At 40.5% G+C, this 22,612-nt stretch overlaps 1 protein-coding gene and 1 non-coding gene across 19 annotated transcripts in view; one reads left to right on the plus strand and one right to left on the minus strand.

The window, feature by feature from the left end:
- Window positions 1-22,612, plus strand: part of FGGY (FGGY carbohydrate kinase domain containing) — a 463,518-nt gene that overhangs the window by 20,220 nt on the left and 420,686 nt on the right. For 8 of the 18 annotated variants that reach the window (XM_060206288.1, XM_060206287.1, XM_060206289.1 and 5 more), the window contains 3 exons: window positions 7,417-7,631; window positions 16,336-16,447; window positions 21,212-21,363. The exons of 1 other annotated variant lie outside the window; for it this stretch is intronic. In XM_060206288.1, coding sequence (XP_060062271.1) covers window positions 7,431-7,631; window positions 16,336-16,447; window positions 21,212-21,363 — 465 coding nt within the window. In that variant the 5' untranslated portion in view covers window positions 7,417-7,430. Of the gene's footprint in view, window positions 1-7,416; window positions 7,632-16,335; window positions 16,448-21,211; window positions 21,364-22,612 lie in introns of those variants that run through there. 9 more of the 18 variants (XM_060206298.1, XM_060206299.1, XM_060206295.1 and 6 more) reach the window with 5 other exon arrangements.
- Window positions 10,892-10,975, minus strand: LOC132532536 (small nucleolar RNA Z195/SNORD33/SNORD32 family). The gene has a single exon (XR_009544480.1). It is a non-coding gene; the product is annotated as a small nucleolar RNA Z195/SNORD33/SNORD32 family (small nucleolar RNA).

Consider the following 22,612-nt stretch of genomic DNA (forward strand, 5'->3'; position numbering starts at 1 on the left):
AGAACTTCCTCCTGTGCAGTGTGGGCAAACCCAGACTACAGCCATGATCCATGGCAAAGCAGTGCATTATCCAGCCTTTTTTTTTTTTTTTCCCTTTAGGACTCATTTTGTTCCTCAGTCAAATACGAATGATAATGGTAATTTTTGCTAGGACTGACATCAGGATTCTAATTGATAATGCAAGCAAGCTGTGACAGATATAGAGGAAGTGTGTGGATAGTACGCTGCTTTGCCATGTGTGTGACCTAGGTTCAAACCCAGCTCCCACCACACTGAACAAAGCTTCAGTTTCAGTACTATGATGTCTGTCTATCTATCTATCTATCTATCTATCTATCTATCTATCTATCTATCTATCTATCATCTATGTATCATCATCTCTCTATCTAATCAAGACCCTTTTCTCTTTTGTCCATCACTGTGTCCACAGCTGTTAGCAAGGTGCCTTACATATGGTGCATTTCTTTGCATAGAAGCATCATTTTTCCATGTACCATCAGAAAAGAAAGAAAATGTGACCAAGTAATTGTAAGATGTCACTGATAACGAGACTCTACTTTCAGACTTTCAGAGTGAATGACTGTGTGCTTTAGATTTAATAAGACGTGGCTGTAAGCACCTGAATTTAATTAGTAAATCACGTGGAGGCTAGAATAAAACATAACACTGCTGCGTGGAAGTGCAAATGTAGGAATTAAAACTACTAGAAAAATGACCTGTATGTCCTAGTTTTCTGTTGATTCACTGATGCGGGTTTTCATTCAGAAAAGATTTATTGACAACTGATCATGTGCACTGTGCAGAGTATTATATTTTGAAATGGCAGTAGAGACAGGGTCCTCTTCTGGAGTCCTTTGTTTATTTCAAAGGTGAGAGGTAGGCAAGGAGGCACTGACCTACAAGGCAGCACACAGGTAGAAACATAAACTTGCATGCCTGATACCCTGGACTCATTCATCAGTACCCAGTATGCCAGAGTGGTGCTCTAAGTATCTCTTTTTATTCTAAAATAAACACACACACACACACACACACACACACACACACACACACACACACATTTAAAAAGGCAAATAAGTCTTCCATGAAGAATTGATAGTCGCAGTATGTCTGCAAGTGGATGTCTCTCATTACTAGGGAGACGAGAGGGAAGAATTAGAAAAAGAGAGCTCTGTGATGAAGTGATGTTCTTGAGAACCCATGAAAGTGGTTTCAGGATATCTGGAGCTTGGTGGGTGGGTTGGCTAGTTGGCACTAGACATGACTGGAAAGGAAATGGAGGAGGACTTTGGGGAGCTGGAATATGATGCTTATATTGCAAGATAGCCCTAAGTCAATGGTTTTATCTATTGTGAGTTCTCAGGAAAGGTCCCCTAAAGGAACTTATTAGTGGAGAGTGGGGCAGGGGTTATCTTTGCTTCAAAGTGGGCAGCTGTTTTGACTTGCTTTATTTAAACTTTCTGGGTGGGGGTAGATAGCATAATGGTTATATAAAGAGACTAGCGCATGAGGCTCCAAAGTCTTAGGTTTAGTGCCCCCCCACCCCCACTTCTACATCACCTTAAGCCAGAGCTGAGCAGTGCTATGGTAAAACAAAAACAAACAAACAAACACAAACTTTCTATGAGTAAAAGTTTAAACAAAAGTTTTCTCCCTTGGATGAGTGAAGGAGTGAGTGGCTTGAAAATCAGTGCTGTAGGTCATCTGGAACTCCTGAAGGATTCTAAGTGAGGGAAAGAAGATGAGAAAATGTATTAGCTAGGATCCGAGTCACTCTCTGAAGCTCAGATGAAGGGAGCACGTGTTTGCCTATGCTTCTACCATGCTGCACCTGCTGGAGAGCCAGAAAGCAAAATGGCTAACACAATTGGGAGTCACTGTGGTTAAGTCAGAGGTAATCACTTTTAATGAAGCTGTTTCTGACTGGGGTAAATATCCAAAAGGCAGTAACTGAACATCTGCTAATTGGCTTTATTTTCAAGTCTCCAAGAATGACTTTGTCGAAGAAGCATTACTATCTCGAAGCAGTGCAGCACAGGTGTCTGTGCTTATGATGAGACTCTGGTGCTAAGGCCATCCTGAGCTCACCTGGGGAGTTAGAGTGTGTTCCCTGGCATGATGTCTTGGAGGGCTTGTTCTTATTCTTTGAAAGGCCAATTTGGAAAATGAAAACCTCTATGAGATTTCTGTGTCATGTGGGTTAATCTGACCAAAGGGAATTAGAGCAGCAGTAGAGGCCAAGGAATTCCTGAGTGTTTTTTTTTTTTTTTTTTTGGTCAAGTTTCCTTGTAATTCACTAGGTGACTATAATGAAAACAGATTATCTGATGAATTCCTGATTTCTGTCTCCCTTGAGGCACCTTCTCAATTTCCAGTCACTTCATGACATGCTTACAATGTATTTGTCTCTTCTTCAAACATGGGCAGCAAGCAATTAAGAAAGAAAAGGGAAAGCACGAGGCTTGGCAGTATCCAGATGTGGGACTTTGTTTCCAAGCTGCTCCTGAATGAGGTTAAAAAAGTACCTGACTTGTCAGAAACCTATTAGGATTGTGCATGTCATTAAATAATGTACACCTACTGTTCATGGGTGTGTGGACTGAGCATTCATAAAAAGTCACATCTTATCTTGATCACTTGAAAACTAAGAGATTTAGGGGCCGGGTGTTGGTGCAACAGGTTGAGCACACATGTTACAGTGCATAAGGGCCCAGGTTCAAGTCCCTGGTCCCCATTTGTAGGGGTAAAACTTTGCAAGTGGCAAAGCAGGGCTACAGGTGTCTCTCTCTCTCTCTCTCTCCCTCTCTACCTCCTCCTACCTTTTTGGTTTCTGGCTCTCTCTATCCAATAAAAAAAGATAATAAAAAATAGGAGAAAAAAAAAAGAACTAGAGATTTAAATATACTCACTTTTTTTTAAAGATCTATAACAGTTCTTTTAAAAAATATTTGTTAATAGTATGTTACAGGATATAAGATCACCATGTATATAGTTGTGCACTACACCTACCAACAAAATTCTGTAACCCCATCTTCCCATGTCTCAAAGATAGCCACCATAGTTCTCACAAGTCTTACCGATAGTTTTCTTGCTTCTGTTTTTTTTTTTTTTTTGGCAAGTTTATGTAAATCAGACAGAAACATTGTAGGGTCTTCACATCAAACATGTATTTTGGAGATTCCATCTTGTGGACATGTGGAATGAAAATAAGAATAAATAATTGGGACTACATACAACTAGAACACTTCTAGACATTGAAAGCAAACTACACAAGGATAACCAAGATCCAGCAAATGGGAGAAGATATTTGCATATCACACATCTGACTAGTGACTTGATTTCTAGATTCCATATATGAGTGAAACTATCTGGTAGTTGTCTTTCATCTTTTTACTTATTTCACTTAGATTGAGCCTCACCAGTTCCATCCAGTTTGTCCCAGAAGAAGCAATATATCAGCCTTTTCTGACTGCAGAGTAGTATTCCATGGAGTATGTGTGTGTATATATATATATATATATCCCATATCTTCTTTAGCCAGTTATCTATTGATGGACATTTAGGCTGCTTCCACTCTTTGGCTATTGTGAATAATAGAGCTATGTACATAGTGGTGCATATGTCTGTTCAAATTAGTGTTTGAGTTTCCATTGGGTAACTCCCCTGGAGTGGTACTGCTGGATCATAAAGTAATTCCATTTTTTATTTATTTAAGGACTGTCCATACAGTCTTCTGAAAGGACTACACCAGTTTGCATTCCCACCAGCAGTGTAGCAGAGTAACTTTTTCTCCACAACCTCTCCACCTAATATTTCCCATTTTGTTGACGTAAGTCATTCTCTCAAGTGTGAGATGGTTCTCTATGTCTGTGGGCCATGTGTATCTCTTTAGAAAACTGTTGAGTTCTTTGGCCCACTTTTTTTTTTAAATTTTTGTTTCTTTTGTAGATCTGTACCAGTTCTTTACAGATGTTTGAAATTAAGTCACTAGTCAGATGTGTGATGTGCAAATATCTTCTCCTGTTTACTGTATCTTGGTTATCCTTGTGTAGTTTGCTTTCAATATGTAGAAGCTTTTTAGTTGGGTGTAGTCCCATTAATTTACTCTTGCTTTCATTTCACATGCCCATAGGATGGAGTGTCCAAATACATCTTAGATGTGAACCCCCTGCAATGATTCACTGATTTTTTTCTATACATTTTAGAGTTTCTGGTCTAATGCCCAGGTCTTTGATCCCTTTTGATTTGATTTTCATGTGTAATGTTGCCTGGTGGTCTAGTTTCACTTTTCTGCATGTGGCTGTCCGCTTTGCCCAGCACCATCACCATGCATTAAGTAGCTCTGTGTGTGCAGGCTCCTCTCTGTGTTTTCAGTTCTGTTCCGTTAATCTAAGTGTCCATTTTTACTCCAGTATTATGTTGTTCTAATCATTAGTACTTTGCATTATAAGCTGAAATTGGGAAGTGTGACACCTCCACTTTTTTCCTTTTTCCTCAGAATTGCTTTGGCTATTCATGGTTATGATTCCATAGTTTTGTGTTTTTTTTTCATAAGATGTTCATTTTTCTTGAAAAATGTCATTGGAATCTTGCTAGGGATTGTATTGAAAGTGTAGATTGCACTTGGTTTAATGGCCATTTTAATAATATTTATTCTTCTGATCCTGGAACAAGGAGTGTTCCATTTCTGTGTGTCTTTCTCCATTTCTTTTATTGATGTTCCATAGTTCTCACTATAAAGGTCCTTCACCACCTTCACAAGATTCACCCCAAGGTTTTTTATCTTTGAGGATTTAATTGTAAGTGGGATTGTGTATTTTATTTCACTTTCTTCTGCCTCCTTGTTTGTATACAGAAATGCCAAAGGTTTATGCGTATTGATTTTGCAATCTGCTGTTTTGCTAAATTTGTTGATTATTTCCAAAACTCTGTGTGTGTGTGTGTGTGTGTGTGTGTGTGTATAATCTTTGAGGTTCTCTATGTATATTATCAAGTCACCAGAAAATAGTGATAGTTTGATTTCTTCCTTCCAGTCTGTATACCCTTAATATCTCTTTCTTGTGTGATTGTAGTGGTGAGGACCTTGAGGAATATGTTGAATATATAGTAGTGGGGATAACGTATATTCTTTTTTGGCCCTTTACTTTAGGGGCTGCTTTCAGCTTTTCCCCATTGAGAATGATTTTACCTATGAGTTTTAGATAATCAGCCTTTATTATGTTGAGAAAATATCCATTTATTCCCAATTTCTAGAGGGTTATTAACATAAATGGGTGTAGGATCTTATGAAATGCTTTTCTTTTTTTAGCATTAATTGATAATTACTGTGTTATATTTATCTTTCTTTTTGTTGATATGCTGGATTACATTGACTGACTTGGTTGAACCATTCTTGTTTCCCAGGGATGAATCCCACTTGGTCTATAGCCTAATAAAAAATAGGGTCTATACCCTAATGTAAAATAAAAAATATCCAACTAAGTGGATATTTTTATTTCTTTTTAAAAATATTTATTTATTTATAAGAGGGATAGGATGAGAGAGAGAAAGAACCAGATATAGTATAGTACCCAGTATCTTGTATGTAGCTGTGCCATTGGTTGCTTCTGATCTACTTGGTCTAGGCTTTTGAGAGAGTCTGCATATCAATTACACAGCCTATATATTAAAAAGACTCAATCTGTGTTTTAAAAACTTCGAGACATACAATTAATTTTCCCCCCTCTCATATTAACTAACTAGTGATTTATATGACTACACTTTACTAGGAGTGTACATAAACACCATTCCCACCACCAAAAGACTGTGTCCCTTCCCACCCCCCCACCCGCCCCCACTCCCACTGGCTCAGGAAGCTGCATGTCTACCCCTCACCACAGGGTTTTTACTTTGGTGCCCTACTTTCAATTTAGTCAGATCCTGCTTTTAGTTTCCCTTTCATATCTTCTTTCTCAACTTCTGTTGATGAGTGGGATCATCCCATACTCATCTTTATCTTTCTGACTTAGTTCACTTAGTTCACTTAACATAATTCCTTCTAGCACTTCATGAGTGGTGAAACGGGTCAACAGGTGTCTGTCTTTCTCTCCTCTCTATTTCCCTGTCCTCTCTCAATTTCTCAGTCCTATCTAATAAAAAGAGAAAGAAAGAAAGAAAAGGAAGGAGGAAGGAAGGAAGGAGGAAGGAAGGAAGGAAGGAAGGAAGGAGGGAGGGAAGGAAGGAAGGAAGACGTGGCCACTGGAAGTGCTGGATTCTTAGTGTTGGTGCTGGCGCTGAGCCCCAGCAATACCCTGGTGTAAATAAAAAAATAAATAAATAAAGGAATTAAATATACTTACATAATAGTAGTGAGGTATTTCAGGAATGTGACTTTTCACAGGGTTTCATGCAGAATATTCATTTAGCTGGTCATTTGCTAGTGACTAACTGCCAAGATGAGATTCCTTTTCAGTACTGAGGACACTTCTTTTTCTTTAAATTTTTTTTATTTTCCCTTTTGTTGTCCTTGTTGTTTTATCGTTCTAGTATTATTGTTGTTATTGATGTCGTCCTTGTTAGATAGGACAGAGAGATGGAGAGAGGAGGGGAAGACAGAGAGGGGGCGAGAAGACACCCGCAGCCCTGCTTCACTGCCTGTGAAGCGACTCTCCTGCAGGTGGGGAGCTAGGGGCTTGAACCGAGACCCTTACCCTGGTCCTTGTGCTTTGCACATGTGCGTTTAACCCACTGTACTATCGCCCCACCCCCTGAGGACACTTCTTATTTTAATTCAGTTTCATTCTGAATTCTTCATTTTCTGCAGTCCTTTATTTACTCTTGTGGTACTTCCTATCCCATATGACTGTATAACTAATCATACCTTTCATCAATACTTAGTATCTGACTCTCTTCTAAGGACAGAGCAAGTCAATGTCTGAGACCCTGTCTGTCTTGTCTACCCACCACCAAGCTCAGTGCCTATTGGGATGCACGAGTGCTCTAAGCGTTTTTTGTTGGATGAATAAATAACAAATAGTGACTAATTAATTAACTGTACTTGTTTTGTGTCTACTTTCTCCCCTGCCTCCTTCATCTCTCCCTCCTTTTTTTAAATTTTTAAAATCTTTATTTATTTATTGGATAGAGACAGCCAGAAATCAAGACGGAAGGAGGAATAGAGAGGGAGAGAAACAGAGAGACACCTGCAGCCCTGCTTCACCACTTTCGAAGCTTTCTTCCTGCAGGTAGGGAATGGGGGCTTGAACCTGGGTCCTTGCACATTGTAGCATGTGTGCTCAACAAGGTGCACCACCACCTGGTCCCCCCTTCCTCCTTTTCTTTTCAGTAGCCTAGGGGGCCTAGAGCATGCTATTTCATTTCTATTTTCAAGATGCTTTATGCCTAACTTTGGACTTCATGTGTTTTTAATTACAATAGGTGGAAAGGCCACAATGCTGGGTGACAATCAGGAACCACAACATTACTATGTTGGCGTGGATGTCGGGACAGGCAGTGTCCGTGCAGCTCTGGTGGACCAGGGAGGTGTCCTTTTGGCTTTTGCAGACCAACCCATTAAGAGGTGGGAACCGCAGTTCAACCACCATGAGCAGTCCTCCGAGGACATCTGGGCTGCCTGCTGTGTGGTCACCAAGGTAGAGAACAATGATGACATTCTCTCTTCACCAGACTTCCCTGCTTCTGCCTGCCAAGTGGGTGTCCTATGTCTACCTGGTACCAGGAACCAGGGAGAATTTTGGGTACAGTCTTTCTACCTTTTGGGAGCTCAGAGTGTAGTAGCAGAGAGCAAAACACAGCTAACATACTCAATAGGAAGAGCACATTCCTTGCATACTTAAGGACCTCCTGGGTTTGATCCTTGGTGCCTCATATGACAGAACAGTACTGTTATCTCTTTCTTTGTCTCATGAAAGAAGAACATTTAGTCTAGCAAAATAGCTCACTTGGATATTGTATCCGCCATACTTGTGACCTAGGGTTGAACCTGTCCCCTACAACATTGTAGGAAGGTTCAGTGCTGTGGTATCTCTCCTTTCTTTCTGTGAATAAGATGACATGGAATGGTAACCAAAAAAACAAACAAACAAAGGAAAAAAAAAAACCTGTGATGAGTGCTGGAAAACATTTTGGCTAGAGCAGTAGATGCAGAATCAGAGATAGAATTTAGTCAGTAGTAACTAGGTATAGAAGAAGCCACTGGCCATCTCAGCTCACATCAAGTGTACCTGATATCAAACAAACATGTTAACAAGAATTGTGTAATTGAATCTTCACAAGGACATGAAAAACTTAGTATTCTTGCTACCCTACTGGACCGAGTAGAAAACTGACACAAAATGTTAGGCAGTAATTTACCTCATGAACATAGCTGGCAGTAGGAGCGGTAAGCCTGGAGACTGAGGTACCAGGGTTTGCACTGTCTCAGCTCTGCCCTGCCTTGCATGTGGATAAGTGAGGCGGAATTTCATTTTGGGAAGAGAGAAAGGCATGTGCACATGTATGTGGCCATAAGGTCAGGATGTGCTTTGTGAAAGCCCATGTTATTGGGAATCTCTGAAAAGTGCCAGACAGAGAACCCTCTTGAATGGTCTTCCCAAGTCTCCCTGTTGACTGAAGAAGGAAGTCGTGCTGGACAAGTCTTATTCATTTTTAAAGTGATTCTTGACCACTTAGTTTTATATCCTGGTGATAGGGATCAGCAGAGATGCTTTTGTCCTTATTCCAGAGGGGAATAATAAAATCCTGGGTTTATTTCTTTATCGGGTTCCTCGTTTTGCTCGTTAAATATTCATGAAGGACTTGGTAATTTGCAGATGGACAATTCACCGTTCTGTTCGTATTGATCACTTTAAACTTTAATGAGCTCTGGGCTGCTGTTAGTGCCCCCTGAGAAGGAGGCAGAGAAAAAGAGGTGGGGGTGAGCTACACTGAAGCATTATCTAGAAATAAAAGAAGTGTGTGTGTGTGTGTGTGTGTCTGGGGGCAGTGGCATCTCCTCTCCTGCCTGTTTAATTTCCCTCCTCCTTCCCTCTCAGCCCCCCTCTTTAGTGAGAACCTTCTATTCTTGGCCCTGGGGTCTCCTTTGTTCTCCTAACATATAACCTTTATTTTATTTTATTTTGCCATTAAGGAAATTACCAAGAAGGAAATAAAATTCTCTGATGAAAAGCTTCTTTAAGGAAGAACTGCTAAGTACATGTTGGTTTAATGGTAGATTTTTAATCATCTTCCATCAGTGGCCAACTCCTCATCTGTTTGAGATAGGTTGGCCACACGATTAGCGTGGACTTTCTTCCCTGGCAACTGTGTCTCAACTGTAGCAAACTTTGATAAATAATTAGGTGTTTGGCTATTACCCTCACATGGGGTTTGGATTAGTGGCCAGAGGCATAGGATAAGCTCCACACATATCTGCTTTACCTCACTGCAGGTGTGAGACTTGATGAAGGAAGCAGTTTTTAAATTTTTTATTAGTGACTTAATAATGTCTGACAAGGTTGTAATATAACAGGGGTACAATTCCACACAGTTCCCACCGCCAGAGTTCCCTGCCCCATCCCCTCCATTTGGAAGCTTCTGTATTCTTTGTCCCTGTCTGGAAGTATGGACGAAAATTCTTTATGGAGAGCACAAGGTGAGAATTCTGACTTTTATACTTGCTTCTCCACTGGACTTGGATGTTGGCAGGTGTATCCATACCCCCAGCCTGTTTCTATCTTTCCCTGGTGGGGTTGGGCTCTAGAGAGGTGAGGTTCTGGGACAGACATATAGGTGAGGTTGTCTGCCCAGGGAAGTCAGGATGGAATCATAATAGCATCTGCAACTTGGTGACTGAAAGGTGGTAAGATATAAAGCAGTATAAATTGTTTAATAAGCATGAACCCCAACTTGGGAATAGAGCAGATGAAACTAGGGGTCTTCGTGTGGGAAATAGCTAGGAAATCTATTTTAGATATGTTCCAAGGGGCCCATGATAGAGAGGTGGCATAATAGCACAGATTCTGGAGTCAGACTGCTTGGATTCACATCTTGGACAAGTGACTTACTCTTTCTTGCATGAGCTTCCTTATCTGTAAAATCTGAACAATAATTGGGCCTATACTGGTTGTTTTGAGGATTAAATCAGTCAGTGGCTATAAAGTATCTGTGTTCAGCATTGAATAAGCACTGTCTTCTATGATGATAATGATAACCAAAGTTGCTTTTTATTTATATTTTCCTATAGAGCCTTACTTGTCATATGCCCAAGTAGTATTTATTGTCTCTGAGTGACATGCTTCTATTGTTTTCACTGTATGGAATGTTCTTCCATCTTAAGTCTGCTTGGGTCTGGGACTCTGTCTTGTCCAGTGTATTTCCTCTGCTTGGTACATATAGGTACTTGGTAATGTCTTTTATTTCATTTTATTTTTTAATTTTTATTTATAAAAAGGAAACACTGACAAAAAACAAAACAAAACATAGGATAAAAGGAATACAACTCCACACAATTCCTACCACCAGAACTCCATATCCCATCCTCTCCCCTGATAGCTTTCCTGTTCTTTCACTCTCTGGGATTATGGACCCAGGGTCATTATGGGATGCAGAAGGTGGAAGGTCTGGCTTCTGTAATTGCTTCCTCACTGAACATGGGCGTTGGCAGTTCAATCTATACTCCCAGTCTGTCTCTCTCTTTCCATAGTGGGGCAGGGCTCTGGGGAGCAGGGCTCCAGGACACATTGGTGTGGTCATCTACCTAGGGAAGTCCAGTTGGTATCATGTTTGCATGTGGAACCTGGTGACTGAAAAAAGAGCTAACATATAGAGCCAAATAAATTGTTGAGTCATCATGAACCTAAAGGCTGGAAAAGTTCATATGAAGAGTTGGGGCATCTCTATTTTTTTTTTCCTGGAGGTCTCAGAGCAGTGCATGGAGTTGATCTCATGGCCGTGAGGCTCAAACAAAAGATGGTGATTGTTGCTCATCACCGACCTCTCTGCTTTGTACCTAGTAGTCCTGTTTTAGCTGTATTCCAAAGAGCCCATGACTATACTAGTTTTTTTTTTTTTCCTGAGCCTGACATCTGATATGCAGGTGGAGCTAAGTTATTTTAATAATGAACAGCTGGTTGAGCATGGTAGCTGAGGAATAAGGAAGAGGGAGAGGACTGAAAGGTTTGGAAGTATGATCTTTCAGGACATGGCGGCAAGGGAGAAGAAAAACGTAAAGATAATTTCAGAGTTTCTATTCTTGGAGAATGTTGATGTCTCTGACACACATGGAAGCCTTTAGCCTCCATTTCTTTTTGCCTCCAGGGTTGTTGCTGGGACTTGGTACCTGCACTACGAAGCCATTGCTCTTGTGACTTTTTTTTTTCTCCCTATTTTTTGGATAGAACAGAGAGAAATTCAGAAGGGAGGGAAAGATAGAGAGGAGAGAGGGAGAGAGAGAGAGAGAGAAAGGTAGACACCTGCAGACTTGCTTCACCACTTGTGAAGTGACCCTTCTGCAGGTGGGGAGCTGGGGTTTTTTTTTCTGGGATTCTTGCTCATGTCCTTGTATTGGTACTATGTGTGGTTAACCCAGTGCGCCACTGCCTCCCTGTTGTTAAAATTTCGGAAGCTCTAGCCGGGCGGGTTAGCTTCGCAGTGGTGAACAGAGACTCGCGGACACACGGCTGGGCAGGGAAGCTGTATTTCTTTATTCAGGAACAACGATTCATAAACTAACACAAACTAATCACCAAACAAAACTCTGCTGTCTCTTTGCGGCGGCGCAAGCACTCTCTCTTTTTCTCTGGAACTCAGCAACTCTGGAACTCTGGAACCCTCTGAAACTCTTCCACTGTGGAAGTCTCTCTTACTCTGTAACTCTCAAACTCTCGAACTCTTGTACTGAGGAACTCTCCAACTCTCGGACTCAGGAACTCAGGAACTCTGGAACTCTGTCTCTCTGGCACTCTCTGTTACTCTGTAACCCTGAAACTCTCGAACTCAGGAACTCTCGAACTCTCATACTCTGCAACTCTGGAACTCTCTTACTCTCAACTCAGGAACCCTCTCCCGGGGTTCCTTCGGGCGGGGCCCAGCAGGCCCGCGAAATTAACAGGACTCATCCAATTCTCTTGGCGGGGGGGAGGGCTAGGACAAACCAATGTAAAGCATACGACACCTCCCCCCCCCCAAACCCAACCTCTCTTTTACCTCCATTTCTATACTTGATCTTCACAGGACAACCTCAGCAAGGATACTGTGTAGGGACGGTTGTACGGTTGGATTTATTCATTTCATCATTTAGGGTAGATTTGCACAAAGTACAGTAAGTACTTCCAGGGGGCCTGCAGGTAGCACACCTGTTAAATTGGGTTTGCTACTATTTCCACCACAGTGCCTTTGAACTGATTATTGTCCTGCCTGGGGCACACTTTCCACCCAGATTTCTACAAGGTCAACGCCTCAGATCCTTCAAGTTTCCTCTCCTTTTCAGCAGATAGCCTGTAGTCTCAGCATTTATGATTTTCCTGACTTAGCACTTCCAAATATGCTGTACATATTTTATTATTATCTTTAAACTGTTACAGGTCTTTACTAAAATGTAATCTGCCAGAGAATAAGTGAATTAAAAAATGGATTTGAGTCTTACTTGTTTCTCAAATACCTTAAGATTGCACAGTCTGACCCTATAGGGGACTTGGGTGTTTTTGCTGGATGATTGAACAAATGGGTAATTGAATTGTGTAGGCACCAGGGAGTGCTAGGCCTGAGGAAACTAGCCATTTCATAACTCTGTGAATACACTCAAAGCTGACTGAAGTGCTCAAATCAAGATTTATAGCAGAATATAGTAAAATACAATACCAGTTACACAGAACTCTACTGCAAGCTGGATTCTGTCCACGAGGCCCCAGGCTTTGATCCTTGCCCCGAATAAATGAAACATTCAAACCAGGTATGCCTCTGACCTTCCAGTTCTTAGTTTGGGGTGGAGGAGGGCTTCTAAGGAATGCCACATTCCCCACCCAATATAGAAAAACCCAGTGATTTAAAACACATGCAGAATTGAACCAGTTCCCACTGTCAGAACAAAGCCATGAACAATCCCTTCCCCAAATACTTGTTTGCTGCCCCATAGCTATGAGTTGACAGTTGTTAGACATGGGCCAGGTTACTAAATGAGGCTGCAAGAAGTTCTCCTTCTCTGGAAATTCTTTAGAAGTGCAATGTGCTTTCTCTCTAGCCAGGAGGAATTCCCTTGATGCCAAGTTGTTGCGTTGAATTTACTAGCCTGCTCTCGTCCTTTAATAACAGTGAAGAAAAGAATTCTAAGGCTAGCAGTCAGATCTCAGGGGCTCTCTAGGTAGCATGACCCTGACAGTCAGTTATGTTTCTGGGATGAGGAAACATGGATGGAGAGAGGAGAGGCAGATTGTACCCATGGAGAAGTACAAGTGTAAGGTATGTCCACATATGAATGGGGTACTAATAATAGTGCCTGTCTAACCAGTTGGGTCCACATTATTTTATTTATCAGGTTTAAATTACTCTTTCAGTGCCTTTGGATAATTTTAGTATTAGAAATGGAGATCCTGAAAATTTGTGGCCAAAAGAGTATAATTAGTTCTTGAACTCCATAGGTCTTTAGAGGGGTTTCATAAAATAGGGTGAGGGGAATCATTTTTCTGCACCTATTCAAGTTATTCCTGTCATAATTCTCAGGAAAATTTGGGCTTATCTAATCTTTTCTTACATTTATTTTTATTAGTGATTAATAGTGATTTAGAAAAATTATATGCTAATAAGGGTATAATTATACACAAATCTCACCACCACAGTTCATGTCTCTGTCCTCCCCTTGTTGAAACTTTTTTTTTTTTTTCTTATTGCCACCAGGGCTATCAATGGGGCTTGGTTTTGGCACTGTGAATCCAGGTTTCCTAGTGGCCATTTTTCTTTCTCTCTTTCTCTCTCTCTCTCTCTCTCTCTTTTTTTTTTTTTTTTTTTGTTTTTTGTGTCCAGGGTTATTGCTAGGGCTTGGTGCCTGCACAATGAATCCACTCTTCCTGGAGGCCATGTTTTCCCTACTTGTTGTTACGATTATTGTTATTGGATAGGACAGAGAGAGATCAAGAGAGGAGGGGAAGACAGATAGATAGGGGTTGACCCTATCTGTCTGTCTGTCTGTCTGTCTGTCTATCTATCTATCTATTTTTAATTTTTAAATTATCTATTTACTTGATAGAGACAGCCAGAAATCAAGAGGGAAGGGGGTGATAGAGAGGCAGACAGAGATACCTGCAGCACTGCTTCACCACTCTCAAAGCTTTCACCCTGCAGGTGGGGACAAGGTGGGGGGGATTGAACCTGAGTCCTTGCGCATTGTAACGTGTGCTCAACTAGGCACACAACCACCTGGCCCTATGTATCTCTATGTTTCTTTCTCTCTGTTACTTTTTAGGTTTGTTTTTTATATTTTGCCTTTTTTCCCCTGTTTTCTTGTTTTCCTCTATTCCTTTTTCTCCGATTAGTGAATTGGTGCCTGACTTCTTCTGATATTTTCCAGATTTGTTTCCCTTTCAGTGATAGGATAACACAGAAATTCTTGATTTGCAATACTTGATTGTATTGGTTAGAGTCTCTAGTAGAAAGATGAATAGAAGTGGTAAAAAAAAAAAAAAGAGCATCCTCACGGTTGGTAATTGGGGAAGATAATTTGTTTTACCACATCTATACTTTTTTTTTTTTGATAATCTTTATCAGTTAGTGAAAGTTCTGTTTGTCTTTGTTTTCCTAAATGCTTTATGTTTTTTGTGTGTATGTACCTTTTGAGATGATAAGTTGTTCTCTGTGCTTATTTCTTCTGATATGTATAATATAGTAATAGATCTGTAGGTATTAAACTATCCTTGCATTCCTAAGGTAAACTCGCATGTTGAAAGGTGTATAATTCATGTTTTCCATGCGAGATCTTATTTGTTAATATTTAGTTAATGATGTTTTTACTTCATGCAAAATATTGGTCTATATTAGTTTTTCTCTTCTATATTCCCTTTGTACCCCCTAAACAAATTTAATATTTAATGTTTTATATTTCTATCCTACAAAGAGAATTTGTTGACCTTCTCCTACCACCAAGCTAAATGATTCTTCTCCACCTTTTTTTTCTTTTCTTTTAATATTTTATTTATTTATTAGTGAGAGGGATAGGAAGAGAGAGAGGAAGAAACAAATATCACTCTGGTACATGTGTTACCAGAAGATGGAACTCAGGACCTCTTGCTTGAGAATCCAACACTTTATCCACTGGGCCACCTTCCAGACCACCACTTTTTTTTTTTTTTTTTTTTTTAGTAAACAGAATATTCCATTTTACAGAGGTACCAGATGTATTTTATTCATTAATAATTTTTCACATTTTAATAATAGTTAATTTTTTTAAAGAATTTATTTTGATGAGGTGGATACAAAGAGAGATCAGAGTACTGCTCAGCTCTGACTTATGGTGGTATAGGGAATTGAACCTAGTACCTCAGGGCCTCAGACATGAGTGTCTGTTGCATAACCATTATGTATCTCCCCTGCTCAACTATCATGTATTTTTAGCCTTTACATTTTTGTCAGTACTAGGGATTGGAAACTGGTGTTTCATTTTTTTTTTTTTATTTATAAAATGGAAACACTGACAAGACCATAGGATAAGAGGGGTGCATTTTTACACATTGCCCACCCCCAGAGCTCCATATTCAATCCCCTCAATAGCTTCCCTATTCTTTATCTTTCTGGGAGTATGGATCCAGGATCAATATGGGGCATAGAAGGTGGAAGGTCTGGCTTCTGTAACTGCTTCTCTGCTGAACATGGGCGTTAGCAGGTCGGTCTATGCTCCCAGCCTGCCTCTCTTTTTCCTTAGTGGAGCAGGGATCTGGGGAGACGGGGCTCCAAGACACATGGTGGGGTCCTCTGCCCAAGGAAGTTGGGTTGACATCATGGTATCATCTGGAACTTGGTGGCTGAAAAAGAGTTACAATATAATGCAGAACAAATTGTTGACTAATCATGAGCCTAAAGACATGAATTGTAGTGAAGTTGGAGATCTTTCTGTAGGCCTTTTTATTTTTTCATTTCATGACATGTGTGTCATGTCCTTTGCTTAATTTCCACTAAATTTGTTGACTTTTTAAAAAAATTATAGAACCTTCTGATATTTTAATTATATTGAACTTTTCCCTGTTTTGTGTTGTAAATATTTTTCTATTCTGTCATTTATTTACATCTGGTCATAACATGTTTTCAGTCTTTGAAAAGTAGCAATATAATTTATTTCTTTTTTTGTTTGTTTATCTTGTTTTTTTAAAACAGAAAGTTGTTCAAGGGATCGATTCAAACCAAATTCGAGGGATTGGGTTTGATGCCACGTGTTCTCTTGTTGTCTTGGATAAGCAGTTTCATCCTTTACCAGTTAACCATGAAGGTAGGACTTTTCTCTTTCTTAGGTGATTGGAAATCAGACTGGGGCAGACTTGACAAATTAGTCCAAAAGACCCAGGTCAAACATGAAGTTGCTGTCTCTTAGTGCTGACACTGAGACTCAAAATGAAACAAAAAGAAAGAAAGCAATGAAGGGCTGGGAGATAGCTCACCAGACTAGTGATAAAGTGCTGTTTTACCATCCAGGAGGACCTGGGGAAGTTTCACTCTGTGCAGTGAGCCAGTAATGTCATTTCCTTTTCTCTGTTTCCTTTTCCCTCTCTGCTGCTTTCCTTCTCTGTTTTGCTCTGACTTGAAAGGGAAGAAGTAAAAAACAAAACAGAAAAACAAACAAATGAAAAAGAGTTTAATGGAGAAGTGAAGTCATTGCAAGTGCAAAGCTCCCATGAAGTCTTTTATGGCAAAAAAAGAAGTAAAACAGAAACCAGAAATTATGTTCCAGACCCTCCTGCACTGCTGGTGGGAATGTCAATTGGTCCAACCCCTGTGGAGAGGAGTCTAGAGAACTCTCAGAAGGCTAGAAATGGACCTACCCTATGATCCTGCAATGCCTCTCCTGGGAGTATAGCCCAAGGAACAAAACACACTCATCCAAAAAGATTTGTATATGCCTATGTTCTTAGCAACACAATTTGTAATAGCCAAAACCTGGAAGCAACCCAGGTGTCTAATAACAGATGAGTGGCTTTGCAAGTTGTGGTATATACACAAGGGAATACTATTCAGCTATTAAAAAACGGCAACTTCACCATTTTCAGCCCATCTTGGATGGAGCTTGAAGACATCATATTAAGTGAAATAAGTCAGAAACAGAAGGATGAATATGGGATGATCTCACTCTCAGGCAGAAGTTGAAAAACATGATCAGAAGGGTAAACACAAGTAGAACCTGAACTGGAGTTGGTATATTGAACCAAAGTAAAAGACTCTGGGGTGGATGGGGAGGGGAGGGAAGGGGAGGGTGTAAAAGTACAGGTCCAAAAAGGATGACAGAGGACCTAGTGGAGGTTGTATTGTTATGTGGAAAACTGAGAAATGTTATTTTAGGTGCAGAAGGCCAGGGCAGCCTAGTGGACCACTTGGGATAACAGAGACTGGGAGGATAGGACTGAACTAGCATATCTTAGTTCAGCAGGAAGCACTGTTGAACAGAGCCAGCCACATTGGGACACTGCCAGGACTTCCTTTATTGTCTTTCCTTACGTTGAGTTCAGGTGTTGGTCTGTAAGGAATGCAGTAATAGGGAGCTACATTTCAGATGGGGCGTTAGGTATTAAGAGTCATAACTTCCAATGACTCTATGCCTTTTAATATGTTAAGGTAAATAGTTCTTAACATTTTTAAAAGTTTTTTTAATCTTTATTTATTTATTGGATAGATACAGCCAGACATTGAGAGGGAAGGTGGTTGTAGAGAGGGAGAGAGACAAAGAGACACCAGCAACAATGCTTCACCACTCGTGAAGCTTTCCCCATGCAGGTGGGAACCAGGGACTTGAACCTGGCTCCTTGTGCACTGTAATATGTGTACTCAACCACCCGGTCCCCTTAACTTTTTTTACATTAACCACAATTGGGTAACTTTTAAAGGACCAGTTTATGAACCAGACCCTGGGCTTATATTCAATTGACTTGGGGTGTTCTTTGTTAATTATACTACTGAGAAAACTACTTTGTACTGATCAATGGTTGATGTTAAGCTATTAGAAATAAAACATTTGTGAACTGGCAAGATAACTCATTTGGATAGTGTGCTGCCTTGCCATGTGCATGACCCAAGTTTGAACCTGATTGCTAATGCCTTGAAGGAATCTTTGGTGCTGTGTTGTTCTTCTTCTCTCTTTCTCTCTGTGCCTCTCTATCTCTTTGCCTCAATCTGCAAAAGTCACCTGGAGTAGAGAAGCCCGAGAGATGACTATCCTCCCTTCCGCAATCCTCGCCCCAGCCCATGTAAAAATAATACTCGAAGTAGAACAGAGTACCTTATTAAATCTGTTTAGGTATACATCCTCTCTGGAGTTTATCTTTTTTTTTTCCCCCTCCCATTGTAGGTAGAATTACCTCCTGTTAACAGACCTTCTATTAAAAGAGTAGCTAGGTTGCAAACCTAATTACAAGTGTTGAAATAATTTTATTCCTCTGAAAAGGTTAAAATCTGCCTATTCATCAATTGCATCCAGCTGCAGTTGCCACTTACTGGTTTGGCTTTCAACAGATTATATTAGAGTTGGCCTTGATCTTAAATGTATTATCCTGTGCCAGAAAATGAAAATAGAATTTTTAAAGGGTGATTTAAAGGTACTTTAAGGTCTACTTCTACCAACATGGTAGTGACCAACTCTTGAATGGTTAACAGAAATAATTGCAAGGGGCAAGACCTGGAGATTAATGTGTTATCACCACTGAAACCTAACTTGGACTTCTGGGAAACATGGCTGTGGACCAGCAGTGAATAGCAAACACTCCCCTACCCCTAAACAACAAATATAAATAACCACAGAATCCACAAATCTCACTAAATTGCAGCTGGGACATCCACAGACTCTGAGGCTTCTGGTGGCTGCTGGTGTGTATGGCTGGAGTGAGAGAGGGTATAGGATTGGAACCAAGAACACAGTGGTTGGGAGTTTAAGGAACAGACAGCATTGTTTTGCCTCTGAGCAAGCGTAGTTAAGGCTTTGCAGGGAGCTGACACTGTGAGAAGGGGTAACCTCTGAGCTTCTGTCCATGGCCTCTATTGAACTGATGGTGGGGTCACACCACAGTAGCAAAGGGATTTGCCTGACAGTCTCATCTACCCTGCAAAGAAAAGCAGATGTTCAGAAGGTAATTTGCAGCAGCTGATGGTCAAATTGTAAGCTGAGCCCTGCTTTTTTAAACAAAGCAGCCACCTAGTAGCAAACTCCCATGGCTTGAATTCAGAGAATTCAACAGAAAAGCCATATGTACACACTACACAGAGTATAAAACAGCACAGGGGGATAGCAAGAAACATAACCCCAACCCCCACCGCCAACATCTAATATGTAAACAAAGTGAGACCTATAATAATAGCAACACTTGTTGGCTCAGCAATAAACAGAATAATAAGTGCGGAAACAGAAGATAAATAGCAGGAACAAACCAGAACTTGAAAACTCAGAAAAACCGAAATGAAACAGAAGGTCCAGGAAATTTTTAGATATAGAGGGACTATCAGAGAATGATTACAGAAAACTCATTATGAAGTCTCTCTAAGAACCTAAGCACAGTATTGAGAAACATACATAAGAATTGAAGGAATATTTTCTTGAGGAGTTAGGAAGCACAAAAGAAGAACTCTAGAGTTCTCCAAGAAACTAGAAAACATGAAAGAAGAACTTAATCAGACTTCACTAAGCAGTTAGGAAGCATGAAAGAAAAACTTCAAATAGAATTGCAGGGTGTGAAAGACACTTTGTATGCAGTATTAGTTCAAGTAGAAGGCTTCAGAAGTAGACTCACTCAGGCAAAGGAAATACTATCTAAACTAGAAGATACAATTAGCCCACTCTTGCAATGTAAAGATGCTGGAGAAGAAAGATGTAAGAGTGAAGCAAGGCTCTGTGAAATAGCAGACTCCATCAAAAAGTCAAATCTCAGAGTGATAGGGATTTCACAAGGTGAAGGGAAGGAAGGCTGTATTCAGGGGAAATATAACAGAAGTCTCCTCACCAAGGCAATCCTTAGAACATAAACTTCCTGGAAGCAGAGCATACACCCAGGTACCTAATTGCAAAAAGAAGGCAGCCAGGGAGATAGTACAGGACTTGTATGATTGATGATACCTGAGGCTCCCACACTAGAACCACAAATGTTAATGCAGTGTTTTGACCTCTCTCAATCTGTCTGTATCTAGTAATGAAATCTTACTTAAAAGGAAGCTGGGAGGGAGTCAGGCAGTAGCGCAGCAGGTTAGAGAGTTGGGCTGTAGCGCAGCGGGTTAAGAGCAGGTGGCACAAAGTGCAAAGACTGGCATAAGGATCCCCACCTGCAGGGGAGTTGCTTCACAGGCGATGAAGCAGGTCTGCAGGTGTCTGTCTGTCTTTCTCTCCTCTTCTCTGTCTTCCCCTCTTCTCTCCATTTCTCTTTGTCCTATCCAACAGTGATAGCAATAATAACTACAAAAATAATACACGGGCAACAAGAGGGAATAAATAAATATTTTTCAAAAATAAAAATAAGGGAGTCGGGCTGTAGCGCAGCAGGTTAAGCGCAGGTGGCGCAAAGCACAAGGACCGGCATAAGGATCCCGGTTCGAACCCCGGCTCCCCACCTGCAGGGGAGTTGCTTCACAGGCGGTGAAGCAGGTCTGCAGGTGTCTATCTTTCTCTCCTCCTCTCTGTCTTCCCCTCCTCTCTCCGTTTCTCTCTGTCCTATCCAACAACGACAACAATAATAACTACAACAATAAAACAACAAGGGCAACAAAAGGGAATAAATAAAATAAATATTAAAAAAAGAAAAAATATTAAAAAAATAAATAAAAATAAATAAATAAAAGGAAGCGGAGAGAACATGAATGTTAGTTGCACTAACTGAAAGACCCAGATTTGTTTCAGTGTAGATGTTTAATCAGCCTCAGTAGCATGGTCCTTTTGCTTGACTATAGCAGATGAATGAAATTATAGCTGCATAGCTCTGCCACTAGGAATCTATAACTATTCTCATGAACTGAAGAATATGAATGCAGATACAGCCTCTCCTCTATTTTCTTTTTATTCTTCTAGGAGATTCTCATCGAAACATTATTATGTGGCTGGACCATCGAGCAGTCAGTCAGGTGCAAAGGATCAATGAAACCAAACACAAAGTCCTGCAGTATGTTGGAGGGGTGATGTCTGTAGAGATGCAGGCCCCGAAGCTTCTGTGGTTGAAAGAGGTGAGTTGTTGGGTTCAGGAGAGGATAGTAATTGTAGAGGGTTTCATTTATTGATGATCTGCCTGCATCAGGCATGCTGTTACAATCCTTTGTTTGATTCTTTCCAGCAGTTCTCTGAGGAATCTTGATCCCATTTTATTGATTAAGTTGGAGCTCAATGGTTCCTGCTTTTAAATGCTTAACTCATGCAAGACACTGTCAGTATTTGACACAGTCCCCACAGGGTAGCGCCCCCACTTCCTTGGCCTCTATTATAGATGGACTCTAAAGCTAATAGAGAGTAGTAACCGGTTCATCCAAAGTGACACAATGCGTTTTTGACAGAGTCAAGATTTGAACCCAAGACAGGGTGACTATAAAATCAATTCTCTTAATGTCCAGTACTCTGTTGGAGTTCAAAGAGGTTAATTGCATCTTCCAGTTAGAAAGTGGCAGAACTTAGACTTAAGTCTAGATTTTTCTTTTTCTCTCAGAATGTCCTTTCTCTATACACTTTTATCCTCAAATGATTAACCTGTGGCCTTACTGGCATTTTAGGGTATTCCTTTCTCATTTCACCTGAACCCCAGTTTATCTGCCCGTGAATGAGTGATATGGTGACCTCTGGTTAAAACACTTGCAGATGGTTCTGATTTCCAGATGTTAGAATACTATATTAAGTGTGGAGAACGGTGATGTCAGCTTAATGGTTCCCATTAGAGATGGATGTGTGAGAAAGTTCATGTCCCCGAGGACTTAAACCCTTAGGTGGTCTAGTTAGGAGACAGTCCATCTAAGGAGTAAAGCCCTGGTGTGATTCATACACTAGCTCAAAGGTTTTAACTGGGCTGAATCTTCACTTAACTCAGGATGTATTGATCTTATAGGGATGGTGGAGTTTAAGGGTACTGAGAAAGCATCCCCAGATTGCCAGCACTGGGAAGAAGGAAGATAAGCAAAAAGGACATGTGTGGTCAGAGCAAATTTGATTCATTACTTGCTTTGTATATGGAGTTATTTTGTAAATTTTATTTGACATAAAGTCTTATGCAGTTGCTGAACATTTGAAAAGGGGGGATGTCTTAGAAATTGGGGGTGTGGAGGAAGGGAAATAACATAATGGTTATGCAAATAGACTCCCATGCTTGAAGCTCCCAGATCCCAGGTTCAGTCCTCCCTGAGCACCACCATAAGCCAAAGCTGAGTAGTGCTCTGGTAAAAATAATAATAAGTAAATTGGGAGTTTCAGGATCCCAGCTCTCACTAAATT

The sequence above is a fragment of the Erinaceus europaeus genome, chromosome 13, assembly GCF_950295315.1.
Source record: "Erinaceus europaeus chromosome 13, mEriEur2.1, whole genome shotgun sequence".
Lineage (NCBI taxonomy): Eukaryota > Metazoa > Chordata > Mammalia > Eulipotyphla > Erinaceidae > Erinaceus > Erinaceus europaeus.